Source organism: Diorhabda sublineata, chromosome 3, assembly GCF_026230105.1.
Source record: "Diorhabda sublineata isolate icDioSubl1.1 chromosome 3, icDioSubl1.1, whole genome shotgun sequence".
NCBI lineage: Eukaryota > Metazoa > Arthropoda > Insecta > Coleoptera > Chrysomelidae > Diorhabda > Diorhabda sublineata.
The window spans coordinates 30436154-30457195 of record NC_079476.1 but is presented as its reverse complement, the minus strand read 5'-3'; the positions used below and the strand labels follow the sequence as shown (position 1 = coordinate 30457195).

The window sequence follows — 21042 nt, the reverse complement described above, 5'->3', positions numbered from 1 at the left end:
GATGCGTAAATATTGACTTTTCCGTGCCAAAATAATTCCCAAAATTAAATTTCATTTATTGGAATAATAATTGATAGTAAAGTGTGAAAAATTACTTCCAACATAAATTTCCGAAGATGTTCCATGTTGCTGCTGAGTTGATTCCACAATGTTATCAGATATTGTAATTTGTTTGGAAGAAGGTGGACAATTCAAAATATTTCTTTAAAATCTCAATTTTGCTATTATCTTCTAAGTATGCTTCTCCTACGGAGGCAGATTTTCAGCTACCATGATATTTTATGGACTCATTTTTTCAAGACGACAGTCATTTACAAGGGATAACATATCGGGACAAAGACCACGTCAAGATGTAATGTATTTATTTTTAATATATCCCAGACGATCTAAATTCACATTCAAAGTTGTACAGAAAATTTTGTTTGTATTTCGTGTATAAAATCCGTGTCTTCATGGCACAATCGAGGCAATTTGTAGTCTCTAGATTAGAGAGAACATAGATTTTAACACTTCGCGAGTTTCTTAAGCACTTTTTTCGATAGAAAAAATAAATATTAATGTGTTATTACGTAGAGACATTCCATTAAAAATGTCCGATTCAAGGGAACTCTTCTCCAAAAGAAGTGTATGTATTAAACTTCTTGCGCAGAAATGAGTTTAAAAAATTTTGATCAATATTTTAATATTTTTCATTATAATTCAAATTGAGAAACCGCCAAAGAAACCTAAAAAAGAAAAGAAAGGCAAATCCAAAAAGGCTGGGAAAATGGAGAAAGAAAAACCAGAAGAAGAAGAGGAAGATATAATGCTTACAATTATGAAATTACAACCCTCAGCGACAGCACCTTCTGAAAGTAAGGATTGTTTTTTACTAAAATCTTGTACATATATACTCGTATATTACAATTACAAGAAATGGTTTCTGTTAAATGCGACGCAACTATATCAGTCTTTAACTAAAAAGAATTCTTATTCAAAGTGTTCTCCAAAGAGCTCACCTTGAAAAATTGATTACAACATAACTATTTATGAGGAACAACATCTTCGCTTAACCCACTTTTTAGCAGTCCGATACACAGAGGACTAGAAATTGAAAATAACTTTCGCAAATAGAACTTGAGTTAACTTAGACATCAATTTATTATGCTAATATTTTCGCAGTAAAAAAAGCTATATCAGTATTCATTATTTTCATTAGCCTGTCATTTTTGTTAAACGAATTCAATGACTTAGTCGATAAGTCTGGATACTGGAAGTACTTATGCTCATTAGTTCAAGTTCATTAGAATAAAAATATAAGAATGCCAAAAATCTGCAACTAGATATTTTTGAGTAGCTCAGCTTAATGTGACTCCAAATATTAGTAGATATTCTATCATGTAATTACTATATTAATATATTTTTTCTACGTCCGTTATAATATTCACGGTTTTTTTTTTCATTCATTTGCATTCATAAAAAATGTAATTTCTAAATCGGTCAAAGAACTTGAAAAAAAAAGTGCCATAACGTGTCATTTATAAAATATAAAATTGTTTTACCAAAATAGTGGCCTCTCTTTCTCATGTCAATTCGTTTCTCTGATAAACTGTCACGCTAGAAGATGTTGTTGAATCGACAACTGCAGCGACTATGAATCTTCTCCTTGAGAAATCCAGGGAACAGTATTTAAAGGAATATAATTCTTTTATGTCTGTTTCGATATGATCATATTGAATTCTCCTACTCCTGACACAATCCTTGACAATAGCGAGAGAACCAAGAAGATGCAAACTGGCAATTTATAATAAAAGTGTAGAACAGGTTATGTCTTTTAAATATTTGGGGGTTAACATCACGAGCAATAGGAACTTGAAACAAGAAATCAAAACGCAAACAACAGCAGCATCTAGGATTCCTTCGAACCGTGATTTGGAGGAATAAATTTTTAAGTATCGAAAGCAAAACACGGATATATAAAACTTGTGTCAGACCAGTAATGACATACGCCATAGAAACGAAGGCGGAGACTGCAACTACTAAACGAATTCTTAGAACAACCGAGAAGACATTACGCTCAATCACAGGGAAAACACTAAGAGACAGAATAAGGAGCAATGAAATCAGAAGAATGTGTAACGTTCCGGATATAGTGAGATGGGCCAGAACTAGAAGAAGAGCATGGAGAGATCATGTCAATAGAATGAACAACGATCGACTGGCAAAAATCGCAAAGGAAGAGAGACCCAATACAAGTAGACCGCCTGGAAGACCACCAAAGCGCTGGTATGAGAGCTGGTCCTCGTAGTCACAACTTAGGCTGCCTCTTTGAAAACACAAGACACAGTCTTAAAATAAGAAGAAGAAGAAGAAGAAGAAGATAATTCTTTTATGAAGTAGCGCACTAAAAAAAGCATAAACAGCTTCACAGGAAGAGTGTTACTAGCTTACTTTGAAACTAGATCCAAAGTCTTCAACACTTTGGTCGATTTATTCAAAACTAAAAGGCACCCTAATGGTAAATAACGACATTGACATCAGTAAATACTCTAAGTTCAATGCATTTTTGAAATATAAATCAGTTGGTTATAGACCCAAAAAATCTAAAATATTTGCCCGTGAAGAAATTAAGTTTCTATTGCAAGCTGCAGACGATCATAATCTCATGCATAAGGTATGGCAGCAAAACATTTTAATGTAAGCTTATTATTTGTAACATCTTACAGGTTGCTTTAATATTCGGAATAGCTGGAGCACTGCGAAGGGAGGAATAATAAAAAAAAGAAGTGTAACGATATCAAGAATACCGGAAATGTTTTAATTATCACAGTACTTGATACCGAAACTCATGTTCATCGTCGATTTACTGTGAAATATCTGACAATAGATTGAACTTGGTGAACATTTATAAAAAGTATAAATCCAACGACCCACAAATGTCAAAACACATTTCCTTTTACAGTTGTAGGTATCGATACCGTTTCAAAAATTCCCTCGCTTATCGCCACATATTTGAATTTACCTTATCCATAAAACTACAATGGGCATACATTTTGACGCTCTTAGGCGTCTCTATTTGTGGATTACGCTGGTGATATAATTTAACTGAAGCAGCACGGTGGGTGAAAATCCAGCACAGTTGCGGAGGGTTGCATAGACGACTCAATAAAAAACAAAATGGTTTCCGCAAAGAAAATTTTAAAGGGAGCAACAAGTTCGACTTCAAGCAACATTGTAAATGTTATTTCTTTGAACTCGTTAAATGTTGCCATTTCAAGTACCAATAGTAATGTAACTTCTTCTTCACTTCAAATTAATAATGCTCACAATTGTACTTTTAATATTACTATTAAAAAATAAAAATTGACAAAAGTTTTTTTAAGTCTACGGACGTAGAAAAAATTTTGTATGAAGCTCGTAAAACTCTTTTTTAGCTCGTAGGAATTGCCGTCCTACTCGTGAAAAAAAGTATCACTTTACTCACTTGTTGCATAAATATGTATTATTCACTTCAAACGAACCAGGTATCGAAAAAAATGTTTTTTGAAATATAACTTCTGGACTCGCAAAAATTGTGAGAAATAGTTTCACAGTTGGTAATAATTATTAGGTTTATCTTAAATATTTATCATTTTAATCAAATAGTAAGTTATTTCACAATATTTTGTAATTGAACAATCGATAGACAGATAGACAGAAAGGGCGGCTAGTAAACAAGCGCTTTAGCGCTGCAAAGTTTTCAAAACAATGAGAGATAAATAAATGATAAGATAAACAACTCTAGTGAAGTCACCCGATTAAATAATTCACCCAAGTTATAGTACTGGTGGCTTAAAACAGTGACATGATTTAACTGTTCGTAGTATTGAGTCCATGACGAACGCGTTGGATAGGTGTCGAGTATGTTTTATTTTATGCAGAATGAAAGTTTTTACCTTTACTTAATAAATATCAAATCAGATTTTACAAATAATCATACGATGAAAAGATTTCTAAATATAGAAAAAACTGTTAAGTAGGAAAAATTTAACAACGACAAAAAAGCTTCCACAAAATGAGGTTTACTGAAAACATAGCAGAACACCTATTTTTTGACCACGAGTCGCCACTGATAGTCAGAGATCAACCAACAAATATAGACTGTTAAACACACTGTATAAATATAAAACTATCCTAGAATTTCTGGAAAACGTTTCCTGCCGTTCCCCCCGTCTCATCCCTTGAACTGGTCAGTCTTCTTTGTTGATCGCTCTTCTTCATACTTCGATATTATAGCATCCATTTGATGTTTCTACCTGAGATCCTGCCAATAATCATGGATTAGTAGGTCCTGTCGTATCCTGCTCAAATGCAATCAACTACATCTTCTGATGCGCTCTAGATCCTTAAATCCTGATAGAAACAAGGATGGCTCTGATGACATGGAAGTTATCAGTTCCAACTTCCAGCTCTTTTTCTGCTGGTCGTCTTAGTACCTTCCCTATGTTGTCTATATGGTAATCGACGTGGTCCTTAAACGTCAATTCTTGGTTTAGTATCACGTTCAGGTATTTGGCCTTGGTAGTACTGGTGATTTTTTTCCTCGCAATGTCCAAGCCTTCTAGTATCTTTCTAATCTTTTCGAAGAATATTGCTTGGGTCTTATTTTTCAGTCGTCGATTTGTTTCATGATTTTCTGAAGTCTTCGCGCTATTTATCTTGGTTGGGTGCACCTGGTGGCGATGTCAGTGTCTATAGCGAAGAGGATTATCAGTTTGTTTACGTATAGATGTTACAGAGCACCGGAAAGAGAACTGCTCCTTCTGACACTTTGCCATAATTCAGCAGTAAGGTCCACAGCTTCTTGAATAATCAGGCTAAATACGATAGAAGCTTGTGTATCTAGTAAGATGAATCTAGTGAATTGTATATATTATTAATTTAATATTCGCTTCCATTAAGAAAGAGAAATAACATTTTCTTTTATATTAGAAGCTTTAATTAGTAACATTTATTTCCTCCTACATTGCTATTCTTAAAGTCAGAATTTTTACGGAAAACATATGATAGAAAAAAGTTTTTATCAACCAAAAATTTTGCATTTTGCTTCGATTTCTCAGATCTAATTACCATGGTTTGAGACGAGCGGAAAGCGCAGGAATTGATAGAAATTGCAGAGAAAAGTGTCGTTAAATGCACATCTCACGATCTGTATAGTATGTAGTGATCAATTTTTCAAGAGGACCATGTATTCACTAATTGCAGATTTTATTATTTACAAATTGTTTAAGCAGTTTTTAGGACTATTTAATATATAATACTTTTTTCTCCTACAACCTGCAGGTATTACAGAAAAAGAGGAAGGCAAGGAATCGAAAAAGAAAAAGGTTTCCAATCGAATATTCCTATTTCCTGTATCTTTTATAAATTTATTGTTACAGAAAAGCAGCGGCAAAAAGAAAAAGGACAGAAATATAACTCCTCAAATGGCGGAACAATTGAAAATGGAAGCCGAACAAGAAGCGATAAGACAAGCTGAATTGGAAAAAATAAGACTTGCGGAAGAAAGATTAATTGCGATAGAGAAAGAGAAAAAAGAAACACTTGAAGCACAAATTCGTGTAGAACAATTATCGAAAACAAACAATAATATTCAGAAAGCACTGGAACATTATAGAGAGGCAACAAAAGCGGAAAGAGAAGAAGAAGAGGTGAGTAGTTTTTGATAACAGCTTAATCAATTTCGTATGTGTGCTATGTTATGATAAACAGTTTTGTTTTCAATAATCATCGTGTTTAATATTTCATTATGACACACGTGATTATTGAAGGTCAGGTCAACTAAAGGTAAATTTAACAGTAACGCGTGTATAGTGATCAATATTTAAGATTGAGAAGAAAATAGGACTTGGATAGTGATAACATGAGTTGGATCCCAATCTTAAAATTAATAAACTTGGCTCTGCGTGCCTGATATCCGTCTGTAGGCTTGTGGTTCATAATTTTCGATAGGAACTGAAGAGTTGCAAAATGGAAAAATTCCCGTCCTTTAAAACCATGTTTGATAATCAACGGATCTATGTTTTCCTAAGCTTTGGAAATAATAGCAGAAAACATAGATTTTTGTAGTTTCTAACCATAGTCCTTCCTATGCCACTTTATAAGTCCTTCCTCTCATTTTATTTTCAAAGGTCGGAATACACTTAGATCCATTGGTTGAAGCACATGGGTGGTGTGTGGGGGAAGTTTCACCATTATTATATTTTCTTGTCTTGCCATAGGACCGTAATGTTTTCTTTTCCGGACCCAATTGTTGCCCTGTAAGCAGCTGATACGTTTTGGCAAACAACCTTTATTCTGCTTGGATCTAAGCAAAATGATGTTTCGTCTATTTTATAAATTCGTGTTAACGGAATATCTTCGACAACATCTTTTAACAGAGCGGGGTCAATACCCCTTTTCCTTGCTACTTCAACTATTTGTTGTTTTTTCTGGCTAAGCTGGAATTTTTTTTTAAATCTGTAAAAAAAAAGCATTTCCTAGTGCACCATTTTTGAATGGAGTCTGAATTTTATTTTCCTTCGCATACAAGCTTTTAATGGTCAACCCTTCTTTTTTCGAAAGACCGAATCCCCATTTTTCTATTACTTTGATATTTTCAGCTATCTTCTGTTTTTTTTTTCATAAGGAAGTAGCTCTACCCATAGTGGAGCTTTTGACACCCCTTTGGCCATTGATATGTTTGTAAAGTGTTGTAAAGTGTAGGCTTATAAACTATTGATGCTCTATATATAACGGTAGCTTTTAGTGTCTGCTTAGAGTACTTAGGTAACTCCTTCTTTCGAACATATGTACGCACCATGTGTGAAACAAATAAAGTAGTGCAGAATTAAAAAAAAATGGAAACATGCCGATTCAAAAGGGGCAAATGAAACCCAACTCTCAGCTTTTCTTTTTTTGAGGGTAACCCATTCAAGTTTCCTGTCACTAAATATACGTTTGTCATAAGTTTAAATCACGTAGAACTATGACTCGTTAGGTACTTACCGGAAAAATTCACAAAATACCACTATTTCCTTGGTCAAAGTACACACTGTTAAGATACACGTGCTAGCTTATTTTGCGAGGTAAATCTAAAGAACACTGGCTAGGTTCAGCTAGAAATGACACGCTATCGACTACATATACTACAGAGTATTAAAGGGATATAGATAGGTTAGAATACTACACGAGAAGCCGCCGTACAGAACATGCACTTGGCAGAAAAAGCCTGGGTTCCACTTACCCCGGTGCACCTTAATTTTTTTGAATTTTTATTGTTAATTTTAAATTTAAAAGGGGGCGGGCGGGTACAGTAGCGACTACGTTATTCCCTATAGTCGGTCATTTGGCTGAAGAACCGGTTCACCAGGTTGCAGGCAAATCGTAGAAAACCTGCAACACCGACGATCGACGAAGTGTGTATAGGGTGGGACTGGGAGGTCGGGTTTTATCTGTTGGATTTGGGAGGGCCGGTAAGGTTGTATTTTATTGGGAGGTACTTGGCTTTTGGGTAAAAGCGAATCATCATAAATAACGTCAAACTAATAATGATTTATTATTATTTTTTTAAACTTGAAGTTTAGGGTACTTGGAAATATCTGTTATCTTCTATGGATATGAATTTTTACGCTATTAGCTTGATGAAGATTTTAATACAACATATTTTTTCCACGAATTTTCTTCTAAATCTGTAATACAAATCAACTTGCGGTTCTTGATAAAATAACAAAGCTTACGAAGCTATAGAAACCTGTCAATGCTATCCATAATTTAATGCGAAAAGTATGGAATTAAATTAATAAAAACCAAAAATAAATTATGTAGGAAGGAAAAAAAATCTTATAGACTTCAAGGGATATGAATATATTTACTAGTCTCGAACTTTATTGCCATCCCTCGCTCTCGACTAGTAAACGTTATTTCCATCCTTTGTAGTATAAATAAATATTTCATAATTCAGATCATGGAAATCAATATCGGCGTTGGTAAACTCTTTGCCAAGTTTACCTGCTCCACTAATTCGACATGTAAATTGTTCGTCGGAGTTTAAGGGTTCATTTTATCCCTATAAGTGAATTGGTCGTCGGTTTTTTATATTGAGACCAAAACAAAAAACCAAATAACGTATAATGTACTTTACTATGGCGAGTTTATTATTCAAAAGCAACATTTATATAATCTCTGGTGCGGATTATATCATAGCTGTGGGAGAAAAAAATTATACAAAAGTGGCCTCGAGAAATACGGGGAATTTATTCTCAGAATTTTATCTACCACTAAAGGAAGTATTTGAGAATATTAAATTGAAAATTGAAATAGCGAATTATTTTAAGATTTATCTAATTAAGTGGCACTTATACGATAATCGATTTCCCACTCTCCCCAAATAAGAATTTGCTGTTGTTTGAAAGAGCTTCTGTTCAGTAACACGAAATATATAAATTCTAACTTGATGGCTAGAAGATGTTGTTCCATATATTACAGATATTTTGATTTTTTTTCATAAATTTAAATAGAAGCATAAGAGTTTGAGGAAAAGGAACTAAATTAACATTAAAATAGCAAAAACCGCATATTGATATCTTTTTTCTGTCCCGAGATATCTCAAGAAATGTGTAAAATGCAAGAATTTTCAGTCAAACTTCTAGTAGGAGGAAATAAACATAGGTACGGGTATAAGACAGGGAAATTCCTTAAACCCCCTACTTTTTAATCTCATAATGGTTGAAATAATAAAGGCAGCGAAAAGGAGGAAAGGTTATAAGATGGGAAATAGAGGAATAAAAATTCTCTGCTATGCAGATGATGCTATCCTTATAGCAGAAAGTGAAGACGACCTGCAAAGATTGGTCCACAAGTTTAACATAGTAGCAAAGAAACTAAACATGGTAATTTCGTCCCAAAAAACAAAAACACTGGTCATTAGCAAATAACCGATTAGATGTAAGATAGAAATTGACAGTACTAACATTGAACAGATTATGGAAACTAACTACTAATAAACCAATAGAGCAGCAGGATGTCTCAATAATTCAAAATGAAGAAACAAACATATTAGAACGGAAACTAAGTCTAGAATTTACAAAGTTGTTATAAGACCAATACACGTCCAAAACACAAAGAATGCTGGAAACAGCTGAGATAAGAATACTGAGGAGAATCACGGGGAACACACTGGGAGATCGAGTAGTTGAAAAGATTAACGAGTGGTTATTGAATAGAAGAAATGATAGAGTAGTAAAGATCACAAGAGACAAATCGTCGGCCGGGAGGAGAAGTGTCTGTCGACCCCAGAAAAGATGGAGCGATAATATAACTTAAAAGCACAACAAAAGAAAGAAACAGGGAGAATTGCCTATAGAAAAGATAGAAGAAGAACTTCTAGAAGGCTGGTTCGGTTTCTCATGAAAAAAATTGCACAATTATTTGTTCGCCTGAAATCCCACACCAATCATTTACAGACCAACGATCCCAATGTTAGATCTCTTGCATTTAACGGGGATTAATGCATATTATGACGATGTACTCTACCATCACAATGAAACGTAACCTCATTTGGTTAGGTGCTTCATCAGCCTACTAGACATTTGTAGAAATATTCTCGCCATTTACATTTCTTAAGATATCTCGGCACAGAAAAAGGAATCGATTTTCCTTATATCAATGTTAATTTAGTTTACTTTTAAAAAAACTATTAACCCTGTATCTAAAATATATGGAATAACACCCTCTAGCGTCTAACAATCACGTTGCTAATTAAATTGGTTAGAATTTATATAAATGGTACTACTGGATAAAAGCTCTTTCAAACAACAGCATGTTTATGAAAATCGGCTAAAAAAACCGGACTTACAGACATGTATTCTCCCCAGCCTCTTCTTCAATACAATAAACTAAAACTTGTGAAATGAACATGCGCAAGTTTTTTAAAAAATTCGATTATTGTACATAAAGTGCCACTTAATTTTACAAATTTAAAAAAAATTTCTATGTGCTTCTCTTTGTTATTTTTTTTCCTGAAGCTGCAATATTATATATAGTCCATTCCTGAGATATGCCCTCATGAAGACTTATATTTTTATATTTGTTTCAAATTGACATTCTTTAAATTTTTCGAGGAAGACATATATGAAGGAATGTTTTTTGTATAAAGAAGAATTAAAGTTTGCATGAAACGATTTGCAACAATTAGTCGTTCTTTTAACCGAGGTACCTTCTTCAACCCACAAAGTAGGAGAAAAGTTGGTATATTCGATGACGATTTCTCTAACAAATAGTCACAAAATATATCCAAAAGGTCACTCGCTGGTTTATACGACATTGAATCAAATTAAGTCAGTTCGACGGTATTTTTGATCCAGATTCCTATTTCGGTCTTTGATTCATAATCAGAACTTAATCCGATTGACTTGAAGTTTGAATCCCATACGAGTATCGCTTACTTTTACATCTGGCCAAACCCACATTAATGCTATGCGGATGGCCTTTTCAAAATAAACGAAAATTTGCGGTGGATCAAAAGTAAGACAATAATTTTCATAAATCTTGTACTTCAATAGGTATAAGCATTTTTTTGTCATTTGTCCTACTTGAAAGCAAAAAAACACTAGTGAAACAAAATGGCCATTTTGTAGTTCGTAACTATAAGAAGAACTTTGCAGAATGAGAATATTCGGTCCATAAATAGTATATCCATATCGGTCACATCTAAACCCAATCATATTTGTTTTCATATTGTTAATAAACAAAAATTATTCAGCTTTTTGCCGTATGCACTGCTAGAACTCCATCCACGATTTTTGTTATAAATATTTCTTCTAATGCAGCCAACATCAGTAGATGAGGTAGAAGAAACGGTGGCAAGTTTGTTGCTGAAGCTCTATAAGTAATTTTCTATAAGACCTTTCTATATTCGTAGTTAGTTGAGCGCATCGTCCCTCCTGGATATCAGGTTCTCTGTTCCAATAGTGTTAAGCCTTGCTTACCCTTGGCAACAACTCCATGATGTTGTTTCTCTTTTCAAAACTTTGTATTTGGAAAATGAAAAACTTTCGCAAACAATTAAGCTTCTCCCACGTTTCTCTCAATAACTGACACTATGATTCATTTCGCTTGATGGAAGAAATAGCAATGAATGAAAGCAAATTGTGAATAAGCATTCACCTATTGTTCCATACATGCAGAGGTACGTAGTCAAAATAAAACGCGGGCACGGCGATATATTTACATTTCATTAATATCGACCCTTTTCGAAATGTAAGTAAAGGGTTGGCGACCTTGGCGACCAGTTTATATCCATCCATTAATATGATCTTTCAAACTAAGAAATAAGAAAAACGAAATGATTGGAGTGAATTTTATTTTTTATGAACTACTAATAATTTTTTGAAATTTCATTTCAGTGGAAATTGTTTGTCGAATGCGGTAATTTACCAAATCCTTATTTTTGTGATCAAATGAACACGTATCTTCACATATGGGAAGATGAAATTGAAAATACCAACGTATCAGATATTTCTATAAGAACAGAGAATACTTTAAAGGTAAGGTCGAAAAATTTAAAAGTCCTCGATATAATAACAGGTGATTGTATATTATTTAACGAGTGGTAATGAAAGTCATAACTCACGCAAGATGAATACTATACTCCATCTACAACTATACTATCTAAGATACAATTATAGAGAAAATACTTAACACAAATTTTGATAGTTTCCTTTAACAATGCTATAAAATTTGGTTATAATTACTCGTTTTTTTTTAAACAAATTAATTGTTAAACAATCAGTAAACTGACTATGGGGGTCGGAAGTTTGGTGCTCCTTTTTATGTTTGTTCCGAATATCTTGTTGATATATTAATTGGTTTTAGTGTTATAGAACTCTATATTTTATTTACAGCATCTTTCTCAATCTCAATAGCTGATTGTCAATCGCCATTGCGTTTCAGAGCGGTTATATCTCCTCCAGCAACTACTAATAAATTTGCCGACTACAGGCACCTGAATCTATTTATCGAGGGAAAATAGTGAACCAAAAAAATGATCAGGACATGATCATTACGTGAAGATCCCGGGCGAAACGAGGCGCGGCATCGTAATTGTCCAAATCAGAGGCACCATTATGTACCACAAATGAAAAGCGTTGTGGGAAAGGACGGCATCATACTACAGAGATTGTTCGAATTTGTCTTCGTTCATATCTTTTTTCTTAAACTGTCAGTGATTGTTAATATTCATAAAAATGAAATACACGAAAATGATGAGAAGACTGTTGATGACGCCAAAGCGGCAAATATTTCGGAAGTATGTTCTTCAAGCGTCTACCGAATCGTTCGTGAGTATAGAGCTAATCATGCAGTGGCTGACCCAAAAAAGTATCCAGTATTTATAGGAAAAATTTCATTTCAGGAAAAGGATAGAGGCTATCAATTTGTCACCTCGGTAAATAAGATGGTTTTCTGCCAGATGCTTTGGGTATCTGAATCGAAAAAAAAAAAAAAACGTAGACTATCACGAGAAAATTGGTTTTCCAAAATCCTACCGAAGAGAATTGTGCTGTCATATTAGACAATGCTTAGGATCACACAAGGCAATATGAGAAAATTCCAACAATGGTATCAAGGATAGCAGATGTTCAATAATAGCTTACTTCCACATCAAACGATAGTTGAGGCAGAGCTTTTAGAAATTGTCAAAGAATTGTGTTGATATGGGCAGATGTGAAATAATATGTAGCAGCAGAAAATAAAACATATTCAGATAATTACGTCTGATAAGAGGAAAAAGTGTATTCAACATGCCCAAGAAAAGGTTGAAACTAAAATGTGGAATATAGACATTGTCATCGATTTGCAAGTTGAATCCCTTATTATAAATGTTGATGAAATTGGAAGCTCAATTTGATATAATCGGGAATAAGAGAATGTGTTTATTGAGGTTTGATTTACTATTTTTCTTTGATACATAGAGTGTAGAAGAGAAACTAGTCTGCTGCTTAGATGTGACCCAGATCGAGCTTGATCCATAAATTAAATAGGATGCAATATGCAAAAATACTCTAGATATAGAAGAGTAATAGAGACTTTCGCAGATGTCACTGTATTACTGACTATACTGTCAAATTAAAATGGTCAATGGGAAAACTACAAAGTTCTATAAAAAATTTGTACAGGTAGAATTCCCAGATAAAAGCTTAACTAACCTAAAGATATTGATGGAAAATCTTACCAATAGAGAGAAGTGCGATAAATTTAAGCATGTTAAAGAATTAGAAGAACTAATATCAATATATAGTAATTATTACTGGATATTATGCCATTCTAAGTTATGGGCGTATAACAGAATTATAATATACAATTAAATACTAAAACTGATAGGGCTCTTTGGATACCAACTTAAAGGATGGGCAAAGAACATCAATATAAAGAGCATTTTAACTTTTCAATTCACAGTACAACGAGATACATTCGTAACAACGATCTGACAAAGATATCTCAACAGTTAAATACAAAATAAAAATATTTGCTAGTAAGCATGAAGCTAGACTAAATCTATATGACAATTCTGAAACCCTGTCATCTGCATTCATCTCCTCATAATTATCACAGAAACGAGTAGATTCGAAAGTAAATAAACCACATTTAACGGAACCGTTCGAAATGCTACTATTATCAGTCTATACCCCTTTTATGTTAATGGGTTTAAACCAGTAGAAAAATTAATTGGTAAAGCCTGTAACAATTTCATCTTGCCAAAATTTATTTGGTGTATGTCCCATATTGATCCATGTTACATCTATATGAAAATGTGTTTCTTTCTTGAATTATAAATCCTTTCATAGTCTTTAGGTAATCTCGTCTCCATACGTTTCTTACTATAAAAATAGATTTTCTTGTATGCTTTTTCCAGTGAAAACCTATTTCTTTTGGAAGATTTCATGCATCGAATTAGGGTAATCCTTATCATCTCGAACGGTGACAATCACTTTATCTACTATCAGAAATCCTTTTCTAAAGAAGAAAGTATGAACTTTCCTTCGAAGTCTTTCTTTCAAATGATTTTCTATTTGAGATGTTTGTTACGTGCTGTTTGGAACTTGCCATATTTATCTTCTTCAATAACTCTATAAATAACAGATTTTCCAATACCAAGCGAACTACTAATTAACTTCAGGTTATCATCCACACTTTTACATAAATGTTTGTCTCTAAATGATTTGAAACAAATAAATATCAATGTTTTCCCATTAACTGCCAAAGGAACGATTTTTTGGCGTTTACGCGACCTTTCCAAATTGTCCATAATCAACTAGAATTCACGATAAATTTCAAACTGCATCTTGCAAGTTGCAACTGAACTAAGCTGTCAAGAAAACACAAATTCAACGTCCCTACTATATGGAAAACCTATTTTCGGTGAAATTTGTCGGGAATAGATTCTTGGAATTGTAATCAAACAGAATTTCCAACTTTTATTGGCAAATATGTACTATAGATCTTACGATTATGTTATCTTTAATACCCAGAGCTTTTAACCAGTTAAAACCTTCTTCTATTGTTCTGTATAGTTTATAGAGAAGACCAATAAAACGATTATTCTGTAATAATATTTAAAACAACCCTTCGTGAGTTTTGAATTACTTAGTAGGTTTTATTACCCCCTGGTGCATAAAAATCGACTAGCGTTACGGTAAAAAACATGCGTAACGAGTCAAAATCATGCTACGGTACCTCTACTAAATTTTTTATGAATTGACAAGTGACACAAAATGCTATGCCGGCGTATGTTGTTGAACTTTCAAAAACATCCAAGTGATAATGGGAAAAAATTATAGTATACCGAAAATATACTTCTACTAAACTTCCACCTAGAGAGCTTCTACGTGAAAGCACGTTTTTAGAACAAAATAAACCAGAATTGTACTCAAGAAATTCGTTCCGAAGATTATCAAATGCCACTACAAGATGACGAGGACAGTAGCATATATTTATTGTGTGGTATTGACGTAACCATTAATTGAAAGGTGGCTACTTAAGTTTCCAGATATGGCTGAATGACTGATATGATTATGTCAAATCTGAGATCATAAACTTTGACATTTTCAATCTTGAACGTACTCAGAACGTAATGTCATACGAGTGCTATTTGATTTACTTATAGATGGATTCATTTTGGTTAAAAAATAGAATTTAATTGTAAACACTTTCGTGCGATGATTTTCTATGACTTTCGAAATGGATTATACCAACAGAATTATGACGATCATCGTGCGTCGACTTTTGGTGATGAAGCATCATCTCGAGCCACCGTGTTTCGCTGGTTTTCCGATGTCAAACGCGGTGGCACTTCATCTGTGCGTAAACTGATATTGCAAGATCATTATGTGGCATGAACATTTGGCTGTTAAAAAGATTTGTTCGCATTGGATATCATATAATATAATCGCGAGGCTTCAACGAATCATGGATCTATGCATATGTATCCGAAACTAAATTACAATCAACATTATCGGTCTTCCAAGACGAGCCAAATTCAACAAAAATTGTTCGCACACGAAGTACTTCGAAGCAAGTGGTCGTCTGATTTTTTGGAATAACTGGATATGTCTACACCGTTCCATTAGAGCTGCTTAGAATGGTCAATAATGGATGGTACACTAGCATTTGTTTGCCAGAAATGTTCGAAAAGAAAACAGGGAAACCAATCGCAGAGGACAGAGGATTCTCTCTCAATCAAAATATCGAATTATCGAAGGGTTATCCGCCGTAAAGGCCAATGATTTCTTCTTATTCCCGAAGATCAAAAATAAATTGCGTTTCCAAACCTGAAGAAACGGTTTATGCGTTCAAATCACATGTTTTGGAGGTACCTCTATCGGAATGGAATGAATGCTTCGACAATTGGTTCAAATGCATGCAAAAGTGTATTGACCCTAATGGAAAATATTTTCACAAACAATAAATCTATATCCAATTATAAATATTTGTTTTTATTTGTTTATCTCAAAACTTAAATATCAACCCTCGTAGTTATGGATAAAGTATAGTATTTAACACGCGCATAATGGCTAGTACCCCATTCACATGCTACAACTGCTGTATTTCGTCGTCAGTTGTAACTATACTAGTTTTTTTATTTATTTTAATACTTTAATTTCAAGCTTATCGGAAGTTTGGAGGAATTAATTACAATGCCACCTGAAGCAGATGACAATAGTGAAAAATTAAAAAATTGGTTGTGGGTAAGTCCTGTTAAAGAAAATAGTAAGAATTAATATCTTAAAAAACCTCTTCGATAATTTGAGTATTCGATGAGTTGTAATTCTGTATTCTGATTTTGGTGCAAGTAAATCATATTTTGACATAGTCGATTTTGTATTAGAGTGTCCGATTCTTTTTGCTATTTCTATGCAACGCTATATGCCAGTCACATTTTTGATATTTGACGTAGAATAACTCTCTCTATATTCCTTCCGGTTTCCTTTTTATATGGAAATAGTCTCATGCAGTTCTAACAGACCAAATCTACAGAAATATCTAGTCTCTAGAATCGATACATCGTTTAAAATAATAAGATATTGGTTTAGGAAAAGTGAGCACCCTCGTGCGGATTCAATATTTTTTTGCATAGCATTTAAGGTTTCAACTTTCTATTTCCAAATTCAGTTTTCAAACTCATTTATTTGATAAATTTCATGTCATCTGATGTTTTAGATTCGTCAACTTTACATCGAGCATCAGCAAATGAGTTTAGATGTTGCGACTTACAGACTTCTTAGAAACGTTTCTAAAAATTTGGTGAGACTTGATATACCGACAGCCGATTACAATTACAAGGACCCCTATGTTACTTTATGTCTATGGTTGAGGGTACAGTTACCGACGCCTTTACCAAATCCGAGAAGACCACCAAAGTAAGTAGAGCGTCACGTATACGTCACAATTGTCTATGCCCGGATAACCTATTATTTGGATAATCTTCAAAAAAGTTCAAATAGATCGATCACATTCAAGCAAATTTGGTAAAAACATCACGGTTCTCCCAATATTCCCGAGCTAAGCTTGATCTTTCAGCACCATCTCCAACTGATCCAATATTTTAAATTTATCAGAGAAACTGAGCACTATGAGTTTACGTTTAAACGACATAGTTACAATCAATTTGAACAAAAGCAAACAATCTCTGACAATTGTTCACAGATATGACGTGCACGCCATGTCGTACGAAAGTTCGGTCGGTCGCTCGCTTGGTGCACGATTCAAATTTGTATTTTTTGGTTTCTTTTTCCTTTTGGGTTGACCTACGTTTGGTATAATCGACACTCTACTGTATAATTTTTCAATTAATAAGTCCTTCATAAAATGGATGAGCATTTGAAGTGTCATCTTGAAAACAACAACTTTAAGAATTTTCAGTTTATTCCTGCCAATAATTTATTTGTAAATATTTTCTTTATTGAATAGCCTCGGAAATTTCAAAACAATGAATTGCTGGTTAAACTCTACTTTTTAACTAGACAAAATACCGGCGAATAAAAGGATGATGCTAGCAAAAATGACATTATCTATTTTTTTCTATTTGAAGTGACATCTTTGAAACGAGAACTGGGAAATTTCGACTTCATTCCCTTCAGTAATTTGTTTGTAAGAATTTGATGAAGCTAATAGCCTCAATAATCTTCAAACAGTGCATTGCCGGTTAAACGGCTTAAGAGAATTTTTCCGTCATGCTTTGAAACTTATATAAAAAGACAAAAATTAAATATACCACGGATGATTACTACATGTTAAATATTGTGAGATCGATGAGGAGAAAAATTAAACGCGTATGATAATGCTAACAATTTTCTATTAAAGTGAGTATAATATAAAAAAATGGACAGAAATGGCCCTCGGGTCTCACTATGTATGGTCATGGTAGCACCGGAACTATTTTCAAAAATGTCTCGTTATATTTCGTTTCGAAAAACCGCAACTAGATTGAGAAAAGTCTCCAGCTCGTGTGAAGCTCTAGAATAAAATTGTATATCCAAATATCCAATTTTATATTTTATTGAAACTTATTTCAGGCCAAGAATAGATATCACCTTCAAAAATTTAAATGGTTTGCAAGTAATCTTGCCAGCTACTATGGATCTGGAAAAAATGGCATTGAGAGTCATGAATCTGACATATGATCATTTAAGTGATAATTGTGAATTCTTCGATTGCCCTACAATACCTGCACATTACGATTTAGGTAGTAATTAAATTTGAAAATACACGTAGATTCAATGCATCACCATGAATCTTCAATAACCAATTAATTGTTTTTTAAAATGAGTTGCAGATCGTTATATTTGTTAATTTCATTCACAAAACATCGTTATTTGTTTTCTTTCACATTTTTAAAAACAAACAATTATTAAAAAATACAAAAGGAGAAATAACTGATATAGAAGCAAATTGACCCTACGTTTTTTTTTAGATTTGAAGGAATCCTGTAAAAAAGAATGGCGTATTAAATTACAATACAAATATGACAATCGCGATAAAAAGCCTCGCCCAGTTATAGATCCTGAAAATGAAAATGCAGTAATATTAGTACCAGAACCAGAAGAGTTCGCGTCAGATGAAGACATTCCCCAAGTGCCATACAAAAAGCTAGAGCCTACTGCCAGTCAATATGCCTGTTCTGTAGAAGGTATGTCGTTTTTCTAGCAGAAAACACCTTACTAAACAATTCAATTTTTCGGAACCCGCGTTTTGTTTCAATATAATAAAGTTAAAAATGAATGTTGAGTGTCCCCAGTCATTTGACTCTTATGACTTAATATTGTAATATTGTAATAATTTCTGTTGAAACGATTCTTTTTCGATTTATTTTCAGAAAAGTTATACGCCGAAGCCAGAGAGCAGTTTTTGTTAGATTTACCTCAAAATGTAGTGAATTTAAGGAAATACGTAATACTTGGTGGTGTATATCACATAAATTTGCTACACCAACCACCTCAACCTCAAGATTATGTTATTTTGGATTTGAATATTACAAGATGTAAGTAATGAAAATTTGGGAATATTTTGATTTCTCATTTGTCAATTTGTGTACCTAACCTGTCAATTTACTATTTATTTTCATTTATAATAACAGTAATAAGGAAATACAATGATTAGAAAACGTAGAAGGAGCATTTGCAAATAAAAAAGAGAAACAAAGAATAAGAACCATAAATAATTGGCTACAATCACCTAGAATCGGTTAAAACAGATTAATCAGAATATGCAAACAACATAGTAATTGTAACAGATACATTTAGGAATATGAAAAAAAAATAGACCCATGAATGTAAACAACATAAAATCAAAAAAGGCAAGAGTAAGGAAGTAGAAAAAAAGGACAATGGAACTTGAGGAAAATATAATGATAAAAGGACAAATAATGGATTAAATAGCCACATTTGGGGTTATTTCCACAGAAAATGAAAAAGTAGACAAAAATATAGCGAATTGGGCTAAAACGGATATCTGAAGCACGGAATATTTTATACGAATGCGTTCATCATACAGTTCACATCGATTTGGTCATGAGAAAAATTGTTGCCTCGTATCCCCAAGTGTTTGAATGTTGAAAGCGTGCAAAGATAGAAGCATCGCTTTCGATCTGTGCTCAATTTGAAAACGATGTAGACTTCTTAAACCGAGTTGTTACTATGGATGAGACTTGGGTACATTTCTACGATTCAGAAACAAAGCAACAATCGATGGAATGGCGGCACTCTGGTTCTCCAAGACCTAAGAAGTTCCGAGTCCAAAAATCTGCTGGAAAAGCTCTTGCTTCAGTTTTTTGGGATTACCATGGAGTAATTATGATTTATTTTTTGGATAAGGGTAGAACAATAACTACAATACATTAAAATAAGAAAAATAATAGTAATTAGCCCAGTTTACGCCCTATTTTTAAGTTTTTTCGTTGTTTAGTAGGATAACTAAATGCTTTTTGTTATTCTGTTGTATTGTCATATTAAATAAAGAACTTTAATATTTTAATGAGGCTTATGGCTTTGCAGACTGGCTTACAACTGTTGATGTTGATGTAGATGTGTAAGAATTGTACTGATTTAGGTACGGAATGATCTGGCTCAAATAGCCATAAACTGCTAATTGTTTCGTCATCTCCCTAGCGTAATATTCTTCAGGAGAGCCGATTTTCTTTCAAAATTTAGTTAGGATTCGTCGAGATTTGTAAACTATTTTGCAGTTGGCCAGTTTGCAACGAATTAAAATATGAAATAGTGACATATTACACGCTAAATAGCGCGGTTTCAATCTAAAAAAATTATTCAGTATATTGTAACTTTATACTTAGAAAGACTTATAAAAATTTGAGTTTTGACCTGTCGTAGTCAGAAACAATAGAACAAAAACAGCGTGCTGCAGATGTTTCCATCGAGTGTTTCAACCTTCTTCTTCTTCAAGTACCACACACTTTGTAGCGTGTAGGTGTTCTCTTGTCCTAAACTTGATAATCTATTATCTGAAGCACCCCTCTTCTGCACGACGAATAATTGTTGCCACACCAGTCTCTTATATTCCGTAACCAGGAATGTTGTTTACGCCCTGGTCCTCTCCTTCTGTCGATCTTTCCTGTCACTATGAGCGTTGAGGTATCTCAGTCCTCACAGGATGTGTTCCAAATAAGATACTTTTCGCGATCAGATCTCTCTCTCTCTCTCTCCACACCTGCTCTCGTCAGTACTTCTTCATTCGTCATGTGCTCGGTCCATGAGATCGGTAGAAGTCTGCGCAACAGCCACATTTCCATTGCTTCTATTCTGTTTAAGGACCTCACTTTCAGGGACCACATCTCCACACCATACGAAAGTATAGGCCAAATATAATATTTTATCACGGTCAATCTAAGGCTTAGGGGATCTTCTCGGCGGATTAGGAACTTTTTAATCTTTGTTAAACTTTCAACCAATGGACTGAAAAGTGAGAAACGTCTCCAAAGAGGCAAAGACCGTTCCTTCTGCAGACAAGGTCATAGTGTCGGTTTTTTGGGAT

At 33.7% G+C, this 21042-nt stretch overlaps 1 protein-coding gene across 1 annotated transcript in view; it reads left to right on the top strand.

Annotated features, from left to right (window-relative positions):
• Positions 1-21042, top strand: part of LOC130441753 (dynein axonemal intermediate chain 7-like) — a 45914-nt gene that overhangs the window by 10445 nt on the left and 14427 nt on the right. The window contains exons 5-12 of the mRNA XM_056775539.1: positions 710-854; positions 5302-5669; positions 11403-11543; positions 16161-16241; positions 16714-16913; positions 18069-18238; positions 18467-18682; positions 18869-19033. Of these exons, the coding sequence (XP_056631517.1) occupies positions 710-854; positions 5302-5669; positions 11403-11543; positions 16161-16241; positions 16714-16913; positions 18069-18238; positions 18467-18682; positions 18869-19033 (1486 nt within the window). The remainder of the gene's footprint in view (positions 1-709; positions 855-5301; positions 5670-11402; positions 11544-16160; positions 16242-16713; positions 16914-18068; positions 18239-18466; positions 18683-18868; positions 19034-21042) is intronic.